The sequence below is a fragment of the Mesoplodon densirostris genome, chromosome 1 (genome assembly GCF_025265405.1).
Source record: "Mesoplodon densirostris isolate mMesDen1 chromosome 1, mMesDen1 primary haplotype, whole genome shotgun sequence".
NCBI lineage: Eukaryota > Metazoa > Chordata > Mammalia > Artiodactyla > Ziphiidae > Mesoplodon > Mesoplodon densirostris.
In genome coordinates this window covers 210528465-210541972 of record NC_082661.1, presented here as the reverse complement: position 1 = coordinate 210541972, position 13508 = coordinate 210528465, and the positions used below count along the sequence as shown (strand labels likewise).

Below are 13508 nucleotides of genomic sequence, written 5' to 3'. Positions count from 1 at the left end.
TTGGGAGGGAGACACAAGAGGGAGGGGATATGGGGATATATGTATATGTATAGCTGATTCACTTTGTTATAAAGCAGAAACTAACACACCATTGTAAAGCAATTATACTCCAATAAAGATGTTAAAAAAAAGAATATCTATTAGTCTACTTCCTTACCTGAACACATAAAATTACATGCATAAATATCAGTTGTGATCTATGTGCTTGTTTTAGTATATTTCCTAATTCTATTTCAGTAAACTAATTTTGGATTTTAGTTTTCTACTCTTCAATTTTCTTCTCTCTTCTTTCTTTAGCTGCTCCCAATAACTTCACTGTTTATTATCTGTTAATATCTTTAGGGCTAGACAGACCCCTATAAGACACTTCGTAAAAGATAATATTTCTTCTTTCTTTGCATAATTTAAAGGAATAAATAGCTTTGTCCAACTTCCTATTTGCTACAACTTAGGTGGAACCATTTGCAATTGCTTTTTTTAGGTTAAAAGAAGAACAGTTGAAATGAAGCAACCAGAACTGCCCTACCTTACAGCTGAACGATGTGGGCTTGGGGCCGCCGACCCCTGCACTGTCGAAAATCAGCCTATAGTCAGCCATGCATATTCTTGGTTCCTCTGTATCTTGGGTTTTGTACCTGCAGATTTAACCAACTAGGGATAATGTAATACTATAGCAGATATTTATTGAAAAAAATCTGCATATGCAGTTCAAACCCATGTTTGTTCAAGGGTCAACTATACATCTTTCTTATCTCTCCACCTCATCTTCTTTTTTGTAATTTCTCTATGAAATTCTGGCTTCCTCATCTATTCCTTCTACACCTCAATACATTCTGCTTCTAATCAGTGGTTCATCTGACTCAGAATTCCCTCCCCGCCACCGATTGTATTAGTCAGGGTTCACCAGAGAAACAGAACCAATAGGATATGCAAAGCTATATAAGAGATATAGATATAGATATAGGAATAGGCACATGATTACAGAGGCTGAGAAGTTCTATGAAAGTTAACAATACTTAAATACTGATATAAAGTCAATACATTTTCTTCTGTTACATGATAAGGGAATAAGAAAGGAAAGAAGACAAAGATATTTGAGATATATATACACACATATATATTCACACACAAATGTATTCATAGCAAAATAAGGAGGAAATGCTCATGACCGTTTCAGTCCTTATTTCTGTAACTGGTCATGTGGTCATAGTTGATATTTGTAACTATCTTCATCTACTACCCATTCTATGTCTTTTGCCTCCAGCAAGCACCTCAGCTGGTCATGGTTCTTACCTGGTGAAGTCACACAAATCTTCATTCCTGAAGGGTCTGGGCCATTTGTAGTCCTGCCTGGATTGGGTGGTTGTAGTTTTCCATTTACCTTAATCACAAGGCACGATAATACTGAGACACCCTAACAGATCTCCTGTATTCCAGACATATGTTTCCTTGCCTCCATTGTGGAATAATATTCAATCTTCCCTCAGTAACCATGATCCGTCACCCCAGCCAACACTGTAACTCTATTCTTTACCTGTTGTTTCAGAGGCATGAGGAACTCCAAGTGGCCAGGTGCCAGTATTAACCTGCAGTTCAATGGAGTCATTGTTGAGTCTCCTGGTGGAAGCATTGCCTTCTCTGGAACTAAGATCTCTAGGTCAGCAAAGCATAAAGTCACAGAAACAAAAAGCAAAAATTTTGCTAGTGTGTCACTAGAGTTAACAGTGAGTGGTGCCACTACAATTTCTACCCCTTGATCACTAGACTCATGAATGCTGGCTATCATATAAATATGATGTTGCACCATATATCGGACACTGATTTAGAGCATATGCAGCTTTCTGTAGAACCTTACCCCAGCCCTGAAAAGTATTACCACCTAGCTGGCTTTGTAACTGAGTCTTCAAAAGGTCATTCCACCATTCTATCAAGCCAGCTACTTCAGGATGGTGAGGAACATAGTAAGACAAGTGAACTCCATGAGCATGGGACCACTGTAGCACTTCTTGTGCTTTGATTTGAGTTCCTTGATCAGAAGCGATGCTGTGTGGAAAATCATGACAGTGGACAAGGTATTCCGTAAATCCATGGATGGTGGTTTTGGCATAACCATTGCATGCAGAGAAGGCAAATCAATATCTAGAGTAAGTGTCTATTCCAGTAAGAACAAAATACTGCCCCTTCCATGATGGAAGCAGTCCAATTGATCCGCCTGCACCAGGTAGCTGGCTGTCCACCCTGGGGAATGATGCCATATGAGGGCTCAGTGTTAGAATCGGCTGCTGGCAGATTGGGCACTCAATAGTGGCCACGGCCAGGCTGGTCTTGGTGAGGGGGAGTCCATGTGGCTGAGCCCATGCATAACGTCCATCCCTGCCACCATGGCCACTTTGCTCATGAGCACACTGGGCAATGACAGGGGTCTGGGGAAAGAGGTTGACTGGTGTCCACAAAACATGACATCCTATCCTACTGATGGTTATGATCCCCCTCTGCTGACGTCACCCTTTGGTGTGCATTTACATAGGACACACATATCTTCATGGATTTGCCCATTCAGAGAGATCTATCCACATACTTCCTCCTCAGATCTCTGCATCACCGATTTTCCAGTCATGTTCCTTCCAAGCCCCTGATCATCCAGTCAGACCACGGCCACAGCCCATGAATCAGGATATAGTTGCACACCTACCCTTTTCTCCTTCTAAGCAGAGTGAACAAACAGGTGCACTGCCCAAAGTCCTGCCCACTGGGAGGGTTTGTTTTCACCACTATTTTTAAGGGATATCCCAGGAAGAAGCTGTACTGCTTCAGCTGCCCACTTTGAGGTGGTGCTTGCGTATTCTGTAGAACCATCTGCAAACCAGGCCTGAGTCTCATTTTCCTCTGTCAGCTGGTCATAGGGAATGCCCCATGAGGTCATAGGTACGGGCTGGGAGAGGGAAGGCAGGGTCGCGGGAGTAGGGACCACGGACATTTGGGCCACTTCTTCATATAATTTACTTGTGCCTTCAGGGCTCAGGCCTGGTCCTGTATACACCACTTCCATTTGATGATGGAGTGTGGCTGGCTGTGCATGCCTAACTGTAGAGCTTCATGGGCCAGTTAACACCCAGGTGATCATGGGATGCTCAGGTCACATGGTAAATTGTTCAATCTCTACAAAGGCCCAGGAGCAGGCCCAGAGCTCTCTCTCAAAAGGGAGGTAGTTATCTTCAGATGATGGCAGGACCTTGCTCCATAACCCTAAAGGCCTATGCTGCAATTCACCTGTAGGGACCTGCCAAAGGCTCCAAACAGCATCCTCTCTGCCACTGCCACTTCAAACACCATTGGCTCTGGTGAACCGTATGGCCCATTTGACAGACCAGCTTACACAGCACAAATGTTCAGGGTACAGAGAGTAAGCAGCGAAAAAGAAACAAATCCCAGGAGTGATGCAAAGTCCAACAGGTGGTGATCTAGAATGGGCAATATTTAAGGAACAGGCAGGCATCTAGAAGTTCTGCCAGAATTTTGGAAAAGGACTAGCAAGATAATCAGACTTTTGGTTTTAGCAGAAACATATCTCCTGAGAAAGCAAAAATTAGCTTGGACTGAGAAAGTAAAAATCTACCCACCCTTTGTGAGACTGGAAAAACAGACAGAAATAAAGCCAGCTGCAAATGTTAACAGAAAATAACCTCTCTCTCAAGGACACTGAATCTATAAAGTGCCGTGACAACCCCTACGTTGAATGACTCCTGCTTTATTAATCACTGAGAAATTTTATTCTCTAAAATCATAGCTTAGCAGAGACTTTGCTTTTTAAAATTATATCCGTAAAAATAAAACACCCAACTCTTGCCTGGAGCGTCGGAGGCACTTTGACAGAAAGACTCCGTCTCAATTTACAACCCCGGGGCAGAGATTCAGATACAATAGTCCACATCCATCTTAACTTTACTTTGCACTTCCCAAGGACACGGGAGCCTGGGTCTACTTCACAGTCCAAACCTGATGTTGACCCCTTCAGTCACAGCCCAGCTTTGCTTTGAGCCTCTCAAACATTGCTTCATTTAAATATCACCTCAGTTCCGTCCTTTCCCCCAATCCTACAATAGTTCTATCTTTTCCTTTGCTAAGACTCCAAAGTTGCTCTGGTGGGCAGTCTCCTTCCTTGCCTTGGGTCCAGAAGCCTGATTGTGTCAGACAATTTGCTCCTGGTTGCCTTAGGCTGATTGGGCTGGGACAGTTCTAATCAGCATACATGCTAGAATGAGATGAGGAAGCTATGCAGAAGCCCAGTTAGAAAGATCACAGGGGATTGTTGCTTGAGGACAAGGTAAGGATCCACTTAAGGGAATCAAGATATTAGGACAAGACAAAAGGTACATGTGCTTTCGTGCCAAGCCTAAATGTTGGTCTGTTACAGCCTGAGTACCTCCTGCCTTCAGTTCAGATTTTGTTAGAACAACAAGGAAGATTCAGTGGTTTCAACGGAAGAAAGTACTAGGGAGGTAGGAGCTGGGAACCAGTTGGTTGTGACAGATCTCGGGAGCAGGCCAAAGAGCCAGTGAGGTAAGCTCGAGCACAGCAGCCCTTGACTAGGGGCTTGGACTGGAGCCTCACCCTGGACGATGTCTGGGAATTAAATTTTGCAAGTGTTTTCCTCCCACAGACACATCTTCATCTCTCTGAAAAGAAAATTCTAGGGAGGAAAAGAAAGAAGGAGTAAAGGAGGGAGGGGTATAGCTAGTAGCAAAGCCCAAAATAATGGACGCGGGAGTAAGGGAAGCAACTTATGATACAGCTGTCTGTAAATGCAGCTTTTCATGCTACAGCTGGGGCCATGCAAACTAATGGAAAACACACTGCGTCTAATGTATTGGTAACCTTTAGACCTTATACTATTTTCTGAGCTACATGTGTGCCCCATAGGAATTGACTCTTTATTTCCTTTTTTTTTTTTATTTCTTACTTCTTTCTTCTTTTTTCTTTTTTAGCATATGAACCCAAGGTCCCTGTTCAGAGGGGAGAGGTTGGGAACATTCAGCTGTTGGCTTGTTTCACTCTCTAGAGGATTTGCTTGCAAGCAGCAGTGAATGGATCACTGTGAGAACACAACGATCATTTTCATCTGTGAACTGAGCTATTCTATTCTGTTCTTGTTCCTTTTAGGGAGAGGAAAATTGTTCCTAGTTATTTTGGTCTCAAGTTTTTCAGAACTTCTATTACAAACCATAAAGCAAGTTTGACTTCTGGGAAATTCTATTCCAATTAATAATTTAAAATGTATTTATATGATGAGGTATGGATTCTCTAGAGGTTATCTTTTTATAATCTATTTTAGAAAATAGATTTTGGATTTCCCTGGTGGCGCAGTGGTTAAGAATCTGCCTGCCAGTGCAGGGGACACGGGTTTGACCCCTGGTCTGGGAAGATCCCACATGCCACGGAGCAACTAAGCCGGTGCACCACAACTACTGAGCCTGTGTGCCTAGTGCCTGGAGCCCGTGCTCCGCAACAAGAGAAGCCACCGCAATGAGAAACCTGCACACCACAACGAAGAGTAGCCCCCGCTTGCCACAGCGTGCAGCAACGAAGACCCAATGCAGCCAAAATAAATAAATAAAAATAAACAAATAAATAAATTTTTTTAAAGTGGGAAAGAAACAGAGGTTTGTAAGGAGAAAAGTGACTGTGAAAAGTAAATGTAATGTATAGCTGATTTATTTTGTTATAAAGCAGAAACTAACACACCATTGTAAAGCAATTATACTCCAATAAAGATGTTTAAAAAAATGACAAAAGTAAGTGTAAAATGATTACTAGCAGTAACAATGTTTTATAGCCCTTCTCTAAACCAATGGCTTTCACATCTTTTTCTTACTGCAACCAAGAGTATATGCATACTTAGACATATTTGTGTATGTATGTATATAGAGAGAAATAACACTGTTTCATAAGACACTACACATTATACACTAAAGATTTTTCTTTTTTATTCTTTCATTTTACAAAATGCTGGTCATGTGTCACTAAACTGATATCATGACCTACTAAATGAGTGGCAATCTACAGTTTAAAAAAATACTACTCTCATGGGCAATATTAGCAGTTTCTTCATTAATCTTTAGTCCAGAAAATAACCTAAAAGCAATTTTATTTTCTAATATCAGACTTCTTTGTGTTCAAAGGGTCTACCCTTGAGACGTTCTTTAGGAGTGTCTCCTTCATTTTCACCTTGAAGTTACGGACGGAGGTCAACGAAGATCTTACAGTGGAAGGTCAGGATCATAGTCTTCCTTCATGGCTTCTGACATCGGCCCTAGATTCTGAACATCTCCTCTCCCCTGCCCCAGAAATACTTTTTAAGGTGAAGTCTTTATAAGAATTGGAAGGAAATTTATCCCGCTTGACTCAGGTGACACCTGCAGAGACTCTCATTGGACTAGAAATGGAAAGTGATAAAAAAATAGGGACAGGTTAAATACCTAAGGCATTTCATAAAATAAAATACGACACAGCTTTGAAAAAAGAACGTCAATCTGTGTGTAACGAACCAATATTCAAGGTATAGTTTTAGGTTAAAAAGAATAAGTTAAGCACACTGTGTGTAGTAGACTTCCATGTGTTTTTAAAAGGGGGACATATGTGCTTATATGGTCATAGAATATTTCTGGAAATTTCCACAAGTTATTAGTAATGGGAATTGCCTCTAAGGGAGAGAAATAGAGGACTGGGAGTCTGGGATGATAGAGATTTAATATTTTTGCCTACCTTTTCATAGTGTTTGAAATTTTTATTTTGTGTATATATACATACTACTTTTTCAATTAAAAAAATAACTTATTTTAGGGAATTCCCTGGCAGTCTAGTGGTTAGGATTTGGCGCTTTCACTGCCAGGGTCATGGAACTAAGATCCCACACGCTGCACAGCATGGACAAAAAAAAAAAAACTAATTAAAAAAATATATTGGAGGAAGTAAGTACTCAGAAGCTCATTGAGATGAAGGGAGTTTTCCTTGTGAACAGTCCTAGAAATAGATGTTTATTATAGCACCAAAATTCATTATCTCTTTCATTTACATATATTATATAATTTACAAAGAGTTTCATATCCATTGCCTGACTTACTGCTCATAACAACCTTTTGAAATAGGTAGGACAGTTACTAGAAGCCACAATTTACAAATTGGAAAAAAACAAAAGGGCTAAAGGAGTTAAAAATCTAGAGCATAGTTTAAGGAAAGAAGTTTGGAGTCATGTACATGATTATGATATAGTAGAAACTTGAAATTTTACAGTATTATGAATTACCAAGTAGTTTATAAATGGCAGTATTTTTAAAGCCTTCAGCAATATTACTTGCAATATTGATCTCTTAACTAAGAAACTCATGCATAAAGGAGGAAGGAGGCAGGAAAAAAAAAAGCCTACTGAAACTCTTTGTGTAAAATACGCCCTATAAGAGAGCATAAATTTTCAACCAGTCAGCTAATGACTAGCTGAAAATTAACATTAAAGAAGTTGCATTCAAAACTTCACCATATAGGGCTTCCCTGGTGGCGCAGTGGTTGAGAGTCCGCCTGCCGATGCAGGGGATACGGGTTCGTGCCCCGGTCCGAGAGGATCCCACATACCACGGAGCGGCTGGGCCTGTGAGCCATGGCCGCTGAGCCTGTGCGTCCCGGAGCCTGTGCTCCGCAACGGGAGAGGCCACAACAGTGAGAGGCCCGTGTACCGCAAAAACAAAACAAAACAAAAAAAACCTTCGCCATATAGAATTTTACCTTTGAATTAGAACAAATCTAAAATAATTACCTAAGTGGAAGAGAGATATTACAAATCATCACTTACTAAATCTTGAATAATACCCTAAAGGCTTATGCTTATGGTCATTATATCTCCCAGAGTCCCAGATAAGCCAAATTTGCACCTCCAGTCCCTGGGTAATTATTCATAGCAGCCCTTTCATTCTCAAGGGTATCCTAGTTTGGGGATAAATGATATATCCACCTTATTAAATATCACACTCTAGTTTCATACCCCTTTAAGATCCTCATGTTCTAGGGTTAGGGCTTCATCTCAAAACTAAGAAGTACCCTCATTCATGCAAAATCTGAAGAACCCATGTTCAGATTTTAGCAACATGTATGACTCTCAGATAAAAAAGAGTAGTTTCCAAAGCAACTGTGGGCTTTAGTAAAGAGAGTAAAATAAGAAGGAAGTCTCAGAGTCTGATTTGGAATTTTTGGTTTGTAGGGGTTTAAAGGCAAATGTGAACCAAGTTTGGCTTGGTGAGACTGAGGTAGAAGACAAATAACTGATTCCACTTGGCAGACTTCTGAACAGAGAGGTCAAAAAGTGCATCCCCTCCAAGAGCACTTCATTCATGAGTTTGTTTATTTATTAATAGTTGGAGCATGTTCTAAGCACTGCCTCAGTTTTGTCAATAGTTCTGGGGACTTTATGCTCCATTTCCAGCACTTTGCAGGAATGTGATACTATACATGAGGTTTTGTTTAAACCAGCCTCTGAATTCTTTCCTGCTTAGCGCTCTTCAGAATTTCCATAATTTGTAATTACTCTATTCACTAATTACAAAGATTATTCCCATGGTCCAGGTAGGTTAAATGGTTGCTGTGATTTTTTTTTTCATGTTGCAAGTGTATTTCTTCCTTAGAACAAGCAGATGAATTGTAGCCAAGCTGGAGATCATGGTAACAGCATCTTTTACTCAGCAGTTATCAGACCATCTATCCAGAATATATAATTACTGAAAGATTAAGGCATTAAGATGTGTTTACTTGCTACATTCTCGAAAGCACTTGGCATTTAAATTGAAGTTATTTAGTATGTGATTACTTGAGGTTTCTGTGTAAAATACTAAAGAATATTTTCATCATTCTTCTATGGTTACATTTACACTTCTAACAAAATCTTTTCAGAATATATTTAACACGTGGGTACACAGACTCTCTCTCTGAGGGTGTTCAGACCTGGTTCTGAATCTGATAATTTGACTATTTTCTTGTTGTTTCTGTAGTTGTTTACATATGTCTTCTCTTTTATTTCTCCCCTTTCTTTACTTTCTTGGAAGTCTTTATTTCCTATCAGTTACTCACCAGATGGTTCACAAAGGAATCTTGTGGAGTTTTCTTTAGTTGTAATCGTCGCTGGTTGAGTGATTACTGTCACTGCCTTCACTGTCACTATCACTGTCACTACCACCTCCATTGTTGTCGCCGTTACCAGCCTTGCTCTTGCTGCCACTCTCATCACCACTGTCGGATGCACTGTCACTGCTGTCGCTATCACTGCTGTCACTGTCACTACTGTCACTGCTATCACTGCTATCTGATTTGCTGTCACTACTGTCACTGCTGTCACTACTGTCACTGCTGTCACTACTGTCCCTGCTGTCTGACTTGCTGTCACTACTGTTACTGCTGTCACTGTCTGATTTACTGTCACTATCACTGCTGTCACTGTCACTACTGTCACTGCTATCACTGCTATCTGATTTGCTGTCACTACTGTCTGATTTGCTGTCACTACTGTCACTGCTGTCACTGCTGTCACTGCTGCCACTGTCTGATTTACTGTCACTATCACTGCTGTCATTACTGTCACTGTCTGATTTACTGTCACTGTCACTACTGTCACTGCTGTCTGATTTGCTGTCACCAGTGTCACTGCTGTCACTATCATTACTGCCACTGCTGTCACTGCTGTCAGACTTGCTGCCACTACTACTGTCACTGCTGTCACTGCTATCACTGCTGTCACTACTGCCACTGCTGTCACTATCTGATTTATCTTTGGTGCTGCCTGATTTTCCATTCTTATCACTACCATTGTTACCATTACTATCACTACCACTGTCATTAGCATCTGATGTGTTATCACTATCATCTTCTTCTCCTCCTTTTGAGTCACTGTCATTGCCTTTATCACTTGATTCATCAGAGGTATAAGAATCATCTCCTCGGCTACTGTGGTTGTTGTCACCTTCAGAATTGGTATCATCACTGCCATTAGACTCATCACTGCTGTTGGGATCATCTCCTTGCACGGATTCATCACCAAACTCATAACTGTCATAGCCATCACTGTCACTACGTGTTTTGCTGGGTCCAAACTTATTTTGAGGTTCTAAATTCTGGCCAGGTCCTTGCATGATGTCAACCTCTTCTTGTGTCTTGACATTTCCTTCACCCACAGTCATTCCATGTTGGCCTTTACTCTCTTTATCTTCATTCATTTTCCCAGCTTCTTTGGTAATATTGTTTCTGTTGCCACTGCTGGGACTTTCCATTTCTATTCCCTATGGAAAGATGGAGAAAAGGATGATGAATTAGTGAATGTTATTCCGCAAAATTGCATTGGTTTGAGGAAGACTGACTGGGGAAAGTGGCCATAGAACAGGAGTTCAGCTTCCAGTACATCAGAAACATCTGTCTGTGAAAACGTGCTTTAGTCAGTACTTGAAAGTACTCTGGTGTTTAGATTATAGACCATCCCATTTGTGTTTTTACCCAGTAAGAGCTTTCGTAAACAGTTACGTGCTGCATTAATTATTTAGCATAAGACTTTTGAAGAATTATAACCAAATTTTCAGAGATTTCTGCTTTTTTAAATTGTTCTATAGCAAAGTCTAGTACAGACTCTAGCTTTCCCATCAAATATTCAAGTAATTTAGATGCAAAAATACATGACTATTTGTCATGATTTATTTTCATGCTACCATCATGGAAGGAGGGGGAGAATTTAAACTGCCATTGAAAGAAACCAGCTTCACAAACTAACCTTAACTTGGTTCTTCCCAATAGCAGGTGGCTCTAATTTTTCAGTGATTCCATTTTCCACAGCTTTGCTTTCTCTGTGATTGGGTTTTTGAGTGTCCTCTATTTTTTGGCTACCATTGTCTCCTGAAATACCGTCAAAATCTTCCTCACTCTTGGAAGTGTTGTCTCCATCAATGGCATGGGTGTCTTCTTTGTCTGCAGCGTCATCATCTTCACTATTAATTGAATTTTGACCTAAGCTATTGTCATCGCCATCTTTTGTTTCATGAGGTTGACCCTCTTGCCTCTTGCTGTTATCAGGGCCTTTTTCTCCATTCCCTGTTTCTTCACCTTCATCATCACCAGAGCCCTTGTTTTCATTTTCATCTGCTCCATTCCCACTAGGACTTCCATCAGAATTATCGAAGGCAACATCTTCTCTATTGCTATCTCCACTTTCCCCTGGTGTTACCCCTGTCTCCTCATTCCCGTTGCTCTCGCCTTCTCTCTGAGGTGTTTTTTCACTTGTATCACTTCCATTTCTACAGAAATTCCCACTTATTTCATCCTCATGGCCTGTACCATTATTGCTTCCAGCTACTTGATGTCCATCTTCTTGGACAACAGTGGCATCTTCACTCTGACTTGCATTTCCAACACCCCCTTTTTTGGAATTGTTCTCAGTAATCCCATTAATATTGCTCCCATTTGCTGTTCCAGCACTGTCGATGATGCTTACTTGTCCCCTGATGCCATTTGCTGTGGTGCTGTCTTCTTGATGGATCCCATTATGACCATATGTTTCTGGTTTTCCTGTGCCCCCATTCAGATCCTCAGTATTCCCCTCTTCATTTGCTAACGTGGAACGTGTAGAAGAACTTTTCTCTCCCACTTCTGCCCCCTTAGAACCATTTCTCTCTCCTTCGTAACCATCTTTGTTGTACTGTTGCCTTCCTCTTTCATTTTCATGCAGCAGGACGCCACTTTCTTTGGTGGTATCGTTGGCATTTAACTCATCCTGGAAAAGAGAAACAATGCAAAATAAATTGTGGATACCATCTTAAACTAAAGCAAACTGAAAAGATGAGCATCAATTTTTTGGAAGTTAATGGAATCTAAAAACAACTTAGAAACACATTTTACATCCTATACCTGTATTGACACTTTCAATTTTGCTAGAAGATTTAAATTCACATATTTGTCAACAGCATGTCTCTCCAATGGCTTGATTTGAGGAACCTACCAAAGTGAAAATACTGGAAATTGAAAACATTCTTATTTTGTGCATGTGTGCCCACACATGCACGCACGCACACACACACACACACACACACACACACATTTTTCCCCAAGTGAAGAAAAAAAGATATAACACAAAGGTCAAAGTATGATCTAACTGGGTAGAAAAGAGAAGTGGCTTGTTATAGGGCTTATGTAGAACTTAAACTAGGCAGTATTCCCAATTTTATTGAAGTATTAACCAGATAACTTAACTGTAGAAAGGGAATAGTCTTTTATAAAAATGAAGAGAGAGACCTTTGATATTTCTGTATGATGCTTCTTACAATAGCACCAGACCCACATTAAGTATAATCCTGGCCAAAACCCCTAAGAAAATAGTAGGTCTGACCAGAGCCAGGGAGGAAGCAAAGGCAAGTACTTTGCTACTTCTGTGCCTTTCAGGAGCACAATGAAAAGAGTTGAGAGAATTCTCAACTTCAGAAATACCAAAGTATTTGGTATTATGAAAACATATCAAAATGTTAACCATAGCAGCTGGCTAATAAAATTACAAATGGTTTAATTTTCCTAATTTTTCTTTGTTGGTATTTATCTGTATATTCCAAATTTAAATTTCTGAGTGAAACATCAGTTTTCCCTTTGTTGAAAAAAAAACGTGATTTTTTTTCCTATTTTTCTTTCTTGAAATCTTCCTAAACAATACAGGCTTTGTTGATATTAGAATGAAACTCATAGGGCATTAGCAAAGATGGACAGTCTCCATGACTTCTAAGCATTAAATGTAAATGAATCTGAATGAATTTTAAAAGAAATAATCCTTCCAACAAGACAGGAATTTCAATTAGAAGAACGGGAGCATGAATTGGAGTGCCTATTTGGTTTTGTTGAGACCCCAAATATATCTTGTAAAGTCTTTCATGTAAATCTAAAAGTTTAGACTCAGCTGATCGACAAGGTCTCAAGAAAAAAAAAGTATATATATATATATATATATATATATATATATATACCTTCTTACTTTGTTATCTCTTTTAAGCTAACATATATATATATATATATATATATATATATATGTTAGCTTAAAAGAGATAACAAAGTAAGAAGGTTTTTTTGAGGAAGGCATACTTACTGGAATGGCCCATGCTACTGTCCAAATGCAAAAATATATAATTATCTTCATTTCCTTTAGAAATATTAATCAGTGGCTGTTTTGAAGAAAAAAGAACAGCACAAAATTACTTATAAAGCAAAATATGACAACCATATAATGTATTATTTTGGTCTGTAAGCATTTGCGTTTTTCCTAGGCAAGGAGTATGGATCCAACATCAGAAGAAGCTGTCAAGACTCAGTGCTCCAGAACACACCTGGAGTGGTCACAGTGACATACAGTGTTATCATCCAGCTCAGCACTGATGGAGCTACCTAGACAATGAAGGGGTACAGCCAGGCAATTACAAAAACCATAACTATAACTTTCTCCTTCTGCTGTT

The 13508-nt window shown here is 39.9% G+C and overlaps 1 protein-coding gene and 1 pseudogene across 1 annotated transcript; both read right to left on the bottom strand.

Annotated features, from left to right (window-relative positions):
* Window positions 1-1483: 1483 nt before the first annotated feature.
* On the bottom strand, window positions 1484-7127 carry LOC132489046 (uncharacterized; annotated as a pseudogene).
* A 2019-nt stretch (window positions 7128-9146) lies between these two features.
* On the bottom strand, window positions 9147-13195 carry DSPP (dentin sialophosphoprotein). Its single transcript, XM_060097965.1, has 4 exons — window positions 13145-13195; window positions 11926-12012; window positions 10796-11791; window positions 9147-10313 (listed from the first exon to the last, which is right to left on the bottom strand). Exons 1-4 carry the CDS (start codon window positions 13193-13195, stop codon window positions 9147-9149), a joined length of 2301 nt encoding a protein of 766 aa, XP_059953948.1.
* Window positions 13196-13508: the final 313 nt, after the last annotated feature.